Source organism: Rutidosis leptorrhynchoides, chromosome 5, assembly GCF_046630445.1.
Source record: "Rutidosis leptorrhynchoides isolate AG116_Rl617_1_P2 chromosome 5, CSIRO_AGI_Rlap_v1, whole genome shotgun sequence".
Lineage (NCBI taxonomy): Eukaryota > Viridiplantae > Streptophyta > Magnoliopsida > Asterales > Asteraceae > Rutidosis > Rutidosis leptorrhynchoides.
Genome location: NC_092337.1, coordinates 385,728,203 through 385,740,000, shown reverse-complemented (window position 1 = coordinate 385,740,000; position 11,798 = coordinate 385,728,203). Strand labels below are relative to the sequence as shown.

General features: G+C 32.3%; 1 protein-coding gene across 1 annotated transcript; it reads left to right on the top strand.

The window, feature by feature from the left end:
* The first annotated feature begins 1,379 nt into the window (after positions 1 to 1,379).
* On the top strand, positions 1,380 to 5,041 carry LOC139848328 (plant UBX domain-containing protein 1). The gene is made up of 7 exons (XM_071838059.1): positions 1,380 to 1,492; positions 2,113 to 2,209; positions 2,311 to 2,379; positions 2,458 to 2,525; positions 2,629 to 2,758; positions 2,906 to 3,010; positions 4,688 to 5,041. The coding sequence occupies exons 1-7, from the start codon at positions 1,472 to 1,474 to the stop codon at positions 4,891 to 4,893; spliced, it is 696 nt and encodes a 231-aa protein (XP_071694160.1). The 5' UTR covers positions 1,380 to 1,471; the 3' UTR covers positions 4,894 to 5,041.
* Positions 5,042 to 11,798: the final 6,757 nt, after the last annotated feature.

Sequence of the window (11,798 nt, the reverse complement as noted above, 5' to 3'; positions counted from 1 at the left end):
ATTTTGAATTGACAATATATTATTCTTTCAATGATGGAACGAAATAATACATCAATTCTAAAACAGATTTGCTCAACTAAAAAAGAATTGTAAATCAAGTCAAAGATTATGAAGACACAAAAAATATGTGCATATCCCGTTGATTGAGGATGCATATACATGTCTTCAATGATTATTTAATAGTTTAATTAAGAGTTGCAATAGATTGACGTTAATAACTATTGACAATAATATATTTGAGAGTATTAACTAGAAAGAGTTTCAACAACATTGCTTTTAAAAATGTTAGGAATGTCGTTCTATTAAATTTTAATGTGTATTGAAAAGTTTAATTTTTATGAGGGTCCATTATATATCTCGAACAGGATCTTCAAAGTTAATAAGACGCCTTGATAATGCTCTTCTCTAAGTGCATGAAATTGAAATAGTCATGATATAAGAAGATTTAATCAACACATGCTCAGCAAAAAAAATAAAAAATAAAAGAAGATATAACTATACTAAAAATTGCATTAATTTCTCCGGGTGAAAATTGCATTAACTTATTGATGCATCCATTATCCTCAGTCAACTCATATATACTACATTGATCACAACCTCATATATACTACATTGATCACAACGGTAAATAACGGTTCATAAGTCCAAAGCCTTTATGTGACGAGGCACATGCGAAGTTATTAACTAATTATGATACCTAAACCACGGAATAATGAAGCCATATTAGGAACATCTCCAATTCGTTCAAAACTCATCTTGTGCCAAATAAATGAACATCGAAATAGAGTAAGACATGCAACTACAACATGATAATAGTTCTGCAAAAAATACTATATATGATAATGGTTTCACATTTGATGTCGGCTACATAATTGCTAATAGGATGGATGATCTTACAGAAACCATCATGTACCTACTAACTTCCGAAATCCTTCTTAAAAAGAAAGTACGGGGTCCATAAAAGTTCAAATATTCAGTCATCGGATTATAATCGAGTGTTGACGCTGGGCGGATTATAATCGTTGTTCATTTTTTCTTAAAAAATGTTGACTCACGCTAATCTGATCGTATACTTTTTCAGTCTTCCGGTCATCCAACCGGAATGGTTCTTGTTAATTGAAATCTTGAGAAATATAATAATAATAAATATAAATATAATTGGTTGATATATATAATAAATATAAATATAAATATAATTGGTTGATATATTCCAAATTTTTATTTGAATTGGACATTTATCTACAAACTTAAGCATATTGGGCCATATATCAACAAATTTCAAGTCCATTTAGCGCGTAGCCCATCCCAGCCCAGCCCAGCCCAGTAATCAAAAAAGAAGAAATAATCAGTCGATCATAGTTTTACTGAAACCTCTTGCACAAGAAAACGCAAATCTATATACCAAAACCGTGTTCGTTGATTTTACAGCTATTATAAACCGTACAAGATTCTCTATTACTGATTCATCGTTATGGACTCTCAATTAGCAAAGGTATGTTGTATATCAATTAATCTTTATTTCTTCTCTGCTAGGTAATTTGTTTTATTAGGGTTTTTTTTTCAGTATCCTAAAATATTGTTCCTTGATGTGACGTCAGCACATGATTATCCTTAGATTAGTGTTAAACTGTATAATATAGTGAATGGCTATAGCTGTTCATGTCAATTGTCAATATCTTGTTTGAAATATAAGCCAATCAATGATTATATTAAATTATCGATATAATTGAGGTTTGATTATATAAAATCAGTTTAGCTACTTGTTCAATGACTTTTAAAGAAGTTAAAACCTTTGATTTATAGTACAATAACAGCAATACCCGATTTTGCGTTCAATTTTATATTAACGAATTAATATTTATACTGCTATAATACACATTCAAGTTTTTGAGCCCAACACAAGTTAAACTTTTTCAGGATTTTTTTTGCTGACAAATACATGTATGAATTTGGATACATGGATTTTGCTAAAGACAAGCCGTGTCGTTAGTGTGCTTTTAAATGTTGTACTGAACAGTTACTTACGAAACTTTGCAATTATTTTATGCGCGTTAACAACATAATTGCTTATGATGTTGATTTCGTTTTGCAAACGAAATTTGGTAAAATCAGGAAAAGCTTGCAGCAGCAAAGCAAAATTACGGACGAGAAATTCGAGTATTTGAGACAACAACGTCCTCTCAAACATCAAATGAGCCGACCAAAGATGGTACATGCATACAAAAGTCATATTTGTAACTAAATGATCATGTGCAAGTCATATTTGTATGTGTCCCGTTAAGTTGTATCGATTTTTATTTCATTTTACAGAGGAGCCGGATGATTTTTTTGAATTCACTGCTGAAGATTATTATCGTATCCTGGCTACCAAAAAGGAAGGTTAGATTATTAAATATTGTTATAGTATAAAATATAATAATCTTGTTAAGTGAATAATTGTGTGTGCAATTATGGCAGATAACTTTTTAAAGACGAGAAAAATCAGAGAAGCAGAAGAAGCTGCTCGTAGGTCAAGAATTACCAAGGTAAATTTTGAATCCTTTATGAAAAGTGATTTCTTTGAATTATTCGTTTTATTTAATCGTGTAATTCTTTTTAATAATTATAACTTGTTATTTTGTTGTACAGGCAGTGATACGTGTACGTTTTCCAGATAATCACACGTTAGAAGCCACGTTTCATCCATCAGAGACAATGCAAAGTTTAGTTGACCTTCTTATGAAAGTTGTTGCTCATCCAGACCTCCCTTTTTATATATGTGAGCATAGCATGTACTTTTAGTTATTCTATATACACATCTTATGGGTATACATATTAAAAGGCGTATGATCTTGATCTAAGCAACTAAGGAAGTAATCCACAAATTTGTACAGTCGTTAAAGGTAGTATTGATATTTTTTTGCAGTTACAACTCCTCCAAAGAAGCAAATAAAAGATATGTCTCAGGACTTTTATGCTGCTGGCTTCACTCCCGGTGCAATAGTTTATTTTGCCTATGACCAACCAAAAGGTACGGTACTTGAATCACTGTCCTCAAAAAACTCAATTCCTGCTAGTTGAATTGTTGGTAAGAAGCTTTTAATAGCTTTTTAGCATTTGAAACTAAGCTCCCATCAAAAGTTAATACAAAAAGCTTTGTTTAGCTGAAAAGGTTTAAGTTTTTAATGTTTCACAAAAACTCTCATATGTAATGCTTGTATGGTAAGCGTTGAAAACTAGCGGGGGCTTTTACCCTAAAACCTTCGTTAATAATTAATTATTACATCAGTACATAGTTGGTTAGTACAGACTACAAGGTACGGGTTTAAGTAATTTTCTCTTGCTTATAAGTCTGTGACTTCCATGAAGTTATAGCAGTTCAATCCTTGTTTTTCTTTGTTCACGTCATTATTTAGCTGGAACTTTTTACTCATATTACTCTCGTTAATAATTTATTAGTAGAGGTGTGTCATAATTGGTTAGTACAGAGTACTATAAGGTATGCTAAATGGGGGATTAAAGTAATCTTCCTTGCTTTTAAATATGTGAATTCCATGAATATTATTTGGGGTATCCTTGTTTTTCTTTGTTCGTTAGATTATTTAACCGGAGCCGTTACTCATTTACACTCGTTTATAGTAATTAATTAGTAGTATGTGCTCTCAGTTGATTAGTACAGAGTACTATAAGCTATGCTATACGTGGGTTATAGTAGTTTTCCCTTGCTTTTAAGTCTCTGACGACCAAAGAGCCAATGGCTTGGCGGTATCGAGGCCATCCTTACAACCTTGAGGTTGAGGGTTCGAGTCCTGCTTAGGACAATTCGTGGTGTATATATTCGAGTTAGATTTAGATGGGTGTGTGAGTTTGCCTTTCAAAAAAAAAAAAAAAAAGTCTCTGACGTCTATGATATTTTTAGTAGGGTATCCTTGTTTTGCGTTGTTTGTTCGATAATCTTTATATACTTGATTATGTTAAAAAAAAAAAAAAAAAAAAAAAAAAAAAAAAAACTCTAAAGGAACACCTGCTATTGGAAAAAAAGTTGATACACACCGAACAATGACACATGGTAAAAGCTAAAAAGTAATTACTCATGATTTAACAAAATAAAAATCTTGGAAATACCTAAATAAAATATGTACTATCATTTAGTTTTTTTATTGTTGTCATTTATCTTATATCATAGATCATAGACTATAGATTATAGATTATAGATAAAACTTATTTACCAAATACATCTACATATATAAAGCTACAGCTTACCACCTTTAACTTAAAGCTACAGCTTCGAGCTAGTTTTGCCAACCATAACCTTTGTAATATTCATTGGTCTGTTGGGTTTGTGAACACTACGTAGCGCTTAATAAACACATCATTACGCCAGTCAAAAAAGCACTAATGTGGCTCAAGTCACTTCATTTTCTTAAGGCTGCTTAAGTTGCCACTTATAATTGACCTAATTTACTAGCCAGTAATATTAAATTTACGCTTTCTTAAAGGTTAGCCTTGTTTTCTATCCCGATCCCATTAAACGAATAAACGAATACCAAACATGTATAGGGTGGTGCTATTAAGTGAGGGCTAATTATATAATATGGTAACCTTCTGCCTCCTATTATTTTTTTCTATTTTCTTTTTAACATAAGCACATCTAAACCTCATTGTGACTTTTAGAATTCGAACTTCATAGTATGTTTTGCTGGTGCAGGCGATGGTCATATTACTGCATCAGGTCCATTCCTTAAAGATGATATCATGTCCTTAAAAGGTCTGGAACTCATACCCGAAGAGAAACCTGAGGTGAACCAAAATACTACCACCGAGCCTGTTGCTGCTGCAGCCCCTCAACCGGTTCAAGAGCGAAAGCCCACTGCTGATAAAAAGATGGTGAAGCCCAAATGGTTAAAAATGTAACTACTAGTTTGCTACTAGTTATAAAAAATCCAAGTGTTTTTAATGAATTGTAACCATGTAAATTATGTTTCTGGTACCCTCTTTCCCATTAGTTTAGATACAGAAACATATTTGAAGTATGTCATGGCACCTATATAACAGCAAATTACATAAACTTGTTCTTAAAGATTACACCAGCCTTAATCCGTTCGATAACATGATGCAGTCGTTATAAGTTACTGTGATTAATGTGTTGCGGAAAACGTATATAAACACCTCTGCAGAGTCGTTAATGCGCGCGCACACACATGAAATGCTTATAGTTGTATGTTATATGCTGTTTGCAAAGTCATTTCTTTGAAAGGATAAGTTGATGCTGAAAGTCAACATCATAGTTGGTGACAAAGGCATACTTTGCTTTTTTGACGAATAAATGTGCTAGTGACATGTACGGTATAATTATTTTATTCGTTTTATATTATTAAAAAAAATCATATAGTAGGATGCATCGCTTTTCTTTTGATATTATATCGAAAAATAAAGCATTTAATAATGATGAAAATTAACGTAAGCAATGACATTTTTTTTTTTTTTTTTTTTTTTGGTGAAAAAACGAAAGCTTTATACTAAAAAATTTTCTAGTAAAGAGAAAAATAAAGACAAGAAATACTCCATAACAACAAACATAGTCACAACAAGGCTCAAAAGCAGTAAACTAAGTCTAAAAACACTAATCGAACAAAAGATAACTAAACCCAAGTCTCGTCACGCACCAACAAAGAAACATACAAGACATGCTAAAGAAACGGAAATAAACAAAATGAACATACAACCTAAAAAATATGACACCAAACTAACAAGACTAAAATCCCACTAAGCGACAGTGTCATTGATGTGTTAAATCTAACTTATAAAGTACTAACCAAAATGCTTAGAGACTAATAGATATATTCATGCCGCTAAACCTGATCATGCAGTAGCTAACAAGTAATTCGACCTGTTCGATTCACAGAACAGTTGTACTAAGAATTTTAATCTAATAATTATTCAAAAGTGGGGTTTTTTAGATTAAAATTAATTAACACGAAAATTAAATAAACAAATAGATCAATGGAGACAGTAGTATCTGTTGGTCCTAATAAGCAACATGAAGTATTGTAGAGGGGTTGAATACAATTTCTTTTGTTAATTAAAACGTTTTAACACTGAGTTGTAGCTCAACTGGTACCAGCCTGCCTCTCTTACCGAGAGGTCAGGAGTTCGACTCCGCTGGGCGGAAACATTGCACTCAATGTTATCCCTGACCTGAAGTATCCACTCAGGTCGCCTTTCGCTTAGTGCGGGGGTTAGCGGGGAGGGGGTTTTACCGGCCATGGCCTAGGATTGGTCCGGGTTTCCTCCGGGGTAGTAGTTGGGGGCGGGTTATGCAACTACGGGAGATAAATGTGTGGGTGGTTAAGTCCTCTTTGGGTGATCCCAAACTGACGTCCAAATAAAAAAAACGTTTTAACAATTAAGCATGTAATTAAACAACTAATTTAATCAGAGTCAATGTAATTTTTAATGTTATTCTTTTATTGAAATAATCTCAAAGGATCACGGTTATCTTTAAGCGGAATAGATAACCGTTTGATACAGATTACACCTATATAGCTCTCGAACTTCTTAAGCTTATACAAGGTTTGAACTCTACCGATTTAATATCCACACCACTAAATATTACAATAGTAAAATTCACCCATAGTTAAGAGTCACATGATGTACCTGATGGCAGTTGTATAATTTAAGACACCCATAAAAAAATTTAAAGGTACTTATTACCATCATATTCACCAAGAGTGTATATAAAATTTTTATGTTTAAGCCTAAGGAATCAACCACTTGAAATTATCGAGTTTACACATACAACTTGATGAAACTGGAATCATGGAAGAGGTTAAATATAATAGACAGGTGGAAAAAAGAAAGTTACCCGAGTTGTTATTTTCGTCATCTATCGGAGCTGCCAGAAAACTGAGGGAAAAGGTAAATGCGGTTAACGAGGGTAATAAGATCTTGCAACAAATGGTGAATCATCATAAGTTTAAAGAACAGCCAACAACAAGATCAATTACCCTGAAAAATAAAATAGATGATCAGTAATCCTGAAAACTCAAGATTACGTTGATGAGTTGTTTTAAGCTCGTGAAACATTTTTTTATTATTTTGCGTTTTAAAATTAGGAACTGCAATTTGGTTAGGATCGTTGTTGGTTAGTAGTCAGACTGTTCAAAGCAAGTCGCAAGTTCATATTGTCCAACCTGTGAACCTTGTGACAGTGAAACTCGTGAAGTGTAAGCTGGTAAGTGATTGGTGATGCTGGAGGTGGTAAGTTATGAATGGTAATGATGTGATTGGTGATGTTGAAGGTGATATGTAGGTTACACAGTGAATCCCGTAAAGCAATTGGACCCCATGTGCAGGCTTTAAAATCTAAAATATATCATAAAATTTTATCGGAAATCTTATCCTGGTAAGATTTTTGATAGTGGTATGGTGACCCTTGCGAGCTTCGCGACTCGTTCATCAACATCGTATGACTCATAAAACACGGTCATATGCAACTGATGCGTTGAAATAGTACCTTTATTTATGAACGGATTTGAGTTGTTTTGTTACACGAATTGATTTATTGTATATATGGTATTTTAATGAATTCAGGTTGATTTCACACATATATAGGCAACTAGTCCTATCCGCGTAGTTTAGTTTGTCGGTAAATCCGGTTCGTTCCACAGGGAGACAGTGTTCAATGGTTTTTAATAGTCTTTGAAGTTAAACTTATTTTAAGGGGGTTTTGGATTAGGAAATGATAATACTACATAATAATAATAAAATATAACTTAATCCTAATTTAATTGAACTACTTATTAATTTATACGAATACATTATTTATAATTATTAATTTAAAAGTGAATTAATTGAAATCATACTAATAAGTTTATTACTAAATGATAATTAATAAAATGATAGCTTTTTAATAAAACTAATTGTTTAGAATTTTGTTTTGAGCAATTATAATATAAATTTATTTAAATTAACTAAATAACATATTTTAACTAAATTAATAGGAATTGTAATATTTTAACTAGTTATAAACTAATTACTAATTATAAATTATAATAATTATAAATTAACAACTTAAATATAATAATAAAATAATTAAAACCCTAGATTTTTAACCTAGTTCGTACAGTACCCGTATTATACTTACGCGTTTCGCGTAGTATAATACGCGTTTCGCGTATGGTTTAATATGTACGCGTATCGTGTAGAGATATACGCGATCCGCTTATGTTATAATCCAGGTGACAAAACAGTGACGAATAAACTGGAATATAATGCTGTGTAATATTTTTTTTATTTTACTTTTAACTTTACTGAATAAATGAACGTAAATAATAATAATAATGATTTATAAAATAAAAGGGAGTGTTTACTTAAATGTGTCACCTCTAGGTCCATGGATTGTTTTAAGTTTAAGCTCGTATTAAAATGTTTAGTATAAAACTTATATTTTCCTTTCGAAAAAATAATAAGTTTTGACTAACTAAATTAAATCTAATTTTCATTGGATTATATTTAGATAGTTACTAGTCCTTAAGTATTTAAATTGAGACCCAACCCAGTTTTGACCTTCGCCAAAACCCAAATCATAACGGTTTCCCTTTTTACAATTTCACTATTATATGACTAGTGATATTACCCAAACCACCGAACCTTACTTTTTAATTTAGTGTTAGTAAATTAGTTATAAGTTGGTCTAGATCACTTTTAATGTTGAAGCTTAATTTATATAAATAAAAATAACTTTCGTTATTTTAATCTAACAAATTAAGTGACAAGGGTTAAATATCCAAATACATAATAATGGTTCTTTTAATTAGGCTCAATATTAAAAATACTAAAGTTACATTTTAATTTTTACAAATGATAACAATTCATTTCACTGGGGGCTCTACATCTAAGCAAACACTAGGGAAATTAGCTACTCATTATACTAGGGTAAACATAAAAATATAAGTATGCAAACATAACAATAACTATAAAAATTGATAACAATAATTTTTAACAGAATATACTTACTAAAAATTCTTCACTTTCTTTAACTTCAATGGTAGAAAATTACAATAATAACACCCCTTTTGCGCGTACAATAATACCCTTAATCACGAACAATGCACCCTTAATATTTGAAACTATCCTAACTCTTCAAACTTGAAAATTAATTTGGTACAGAATACTTAAAAATAAATGACAGTAACTAATGATTTTTGTGTGTGTAGTCTCCTTGAAAATGTATGTGTACTGCCTTCTCTATTTTTCTCTCCCTTCTTTTTGTAAGAGTACTCCTTCTCTATTTTTCTCTCCCTTCTTTTTGTAAGAGTACTCCGTATTATAACATGTGTAGTAGGTCAAAAGTGTAGTCCTTGCTGTACCACTTGAAAAAGAATGAATATTAAAACATAAAAGTAACGTTCCCATTTGCTGTTGAATCTGGATCTGGACTGGATACTACGCGTTTCGCGTAGGAGTCCACACGATCCGCGTAAGAGTTAAATAATACGCGTTTCGCGTAGGTTGTCACACGATTCGCGTAAGAACATCCGACAGTTTTCTTTGTTTTTATTTTATGTTTTGTTCTCTTTTGATCCCGCGTTGACGTTTATCGATTTGGAACTTTTCATTTGAACTTTTATTCTTTGCTCATCTTGAACTTGTATTCGGGTAATGTTATCTCGACATATATTTGGTTTAAATCCATCGTTTATCGTCTTTTCTTCAAACTTCGAGCTCGTATTATCTTTTGTCGTTTTCTCTTGATTTATACATTTGAATGTCTTAGTAAACAGTAAAAACCTATGAAATATAAATGATATTGCATCGAATAATATGTATGTTTAAAGCAATATCAAAATACCCCACACTTGAACATTGCTTGTCCTCACGCAATTACATCTTCTAAATAGAATCGGAACATTACATATTTTTCCTTATCGATCATTAAATCACACAACACACGCTACACGAAATGAAACACACGCTATATGTAATAAGTTGGAAACACTACACAATTTTTATTTAATCACACGCACACCACACGAAACGAAATTCTGACAACAGAAACAAAGTTGAAACTCGTGATTAAGGTTTAAAAATTTGGATCCTTAGGGAAAATTGGACCTTGTGAAAACGTTTTATGATTTTATAAAATGTCATGCTAGTTTTTACACTAGACACGTTTTCCGGTTTTAACCTCAAATTCCGGTTGAGGGTAACTGAAAACTGAAGTCTCAGTCGGCGATTAGCAAGCTATCCGCTCCCATAATTGAAGTATCATGGAACTTGAAATCGAATGTCCTAAAAATGGTTTTACACAATATAATTCATAAAATAGCACAAGTTTTAGAGTAAAATTATATCGTGTCCAAATATCATCGGTGAACCATGAGTTTGCACACCTCAATTTGTTATGGCATATGTATGTTGACCGCGGTCAAACATAGATGCGGTTGATCTTTACGGAGATCATCCATCTGGGGATTAGATTCATTAGTCTTAAAAGCTAATTTGCAATGTGCCCCCCATTGTACGAGACAGATCCATCTCATGGTTAGGATAAGTCTGACCACCAAAAACCCTGTTTGATGCTGAGGTGAGGTGGATTTCCAGCCGATGATATAGATGACTTTTCAAGATTTTTCGTCAACCTACAGCTGTTCTGGACTACATCTTCTAACATAAGTTAGCAAGTGTGTCATTTTGGAAGACTTTACTTCCTTTACGAGATGTTCAGGTTTATACATTCCAAAGCGATGATATCTGCAATACTTCATAGAAACATGTGATAAATAGTTCTAAACATATAGAGTTTATAAATTCTGTTATACTTGGTTTTCTTTTATATATTTCAATCAGATAAACTTATGTATTTTTAATGTATGGAGACAATAATTTCGGTTTTTGACACCTAATCTTTAATTGCTCGTAATTACCTTAAAAATTGATTAGTTATATTTGTTTAAAAATTGTAAATTTTTTCATAAAAACCACTAAATTATAAGTTCTCGAGAATGTATATATTCCCACCCCACACTTAAGATTATGTAATGCCCTCATTACATAAAATCAGATTAAAATATATAAATTTGAGAGGACAAAAAGTGTACAGTATATAGAACTTCCTTTGTTAAGTAATTGGATATTGTAAAATGCTTATCGTATGACCATATCCAATCTGTTTTATCACAATAATACTTTCGTGTTTCGCTATGTCGAATCTCATCATCATAAGTACCTGTCAACAAATATGTCAATCACAAATGAGATGGGGTTGTACTTTAGTAGTACAAAAATTTTACCCCACACTAGAGTTTTTGTAAAGATAATTAAAGATAAGAATAAATTAACACACCATAAAAATCATTTTATACAAACAAATACAAAATAAATAATTCTAAAAATAAAAAGAAAAACTAGAAAAATGACCACGCAGGGCCTCCCTGATCTTCCTGTTCTCGCTCCTGTTGCTGCCGTTGTTCGTTTAGGCGTTGTTCCTCGTAAAAACGCCTATAGGCTTCCTGACTCGCGGCAAGGGCAGCGTTGGGATCATAAGGTGGAGGTAGAGGGTCACCGTGTTCTTGCCACTGGGGGTATGATAGAAAAGCTGAGGGTGCGTAATGTTGTGGGTTAGCTGCGTATAAATAAGCCTGATGATGCGCCCACTCTAACTGTGCTCCCTGGCCCCTCTGATCGTAGCGGATGTTTTCTAACATATTATCCTGGGCCAGTTGGGTATGTCTAATTTTCCCTATTTGCCTAGACAAACTAGTGTATTGTTCTTCTAATCTCCGTCCCCAATTATCATACGAGTTCCTTAAATCTAA

Coding starts and splice junctions, on each gene's coding strand:
- LOC139848328 (XM_071838059.1), top strand. CDS start 1,472: ATGGACTCTCAATTAGCAAAG. Junction 2,526..2,628: donor GTAGGTCAAGAATTACCAAG/GTAAATTTTGAA, acceptor TTTGTTGTACAG/GCAGTGATACGTGTACGTTT. Junction 2,759..2,905: donor AGACCTCCCTTTTTATATAT/GTGAGCATAGCA, acceptor ATTTTTTTGCAG/TTACAACTCCTCCAAAGAAG.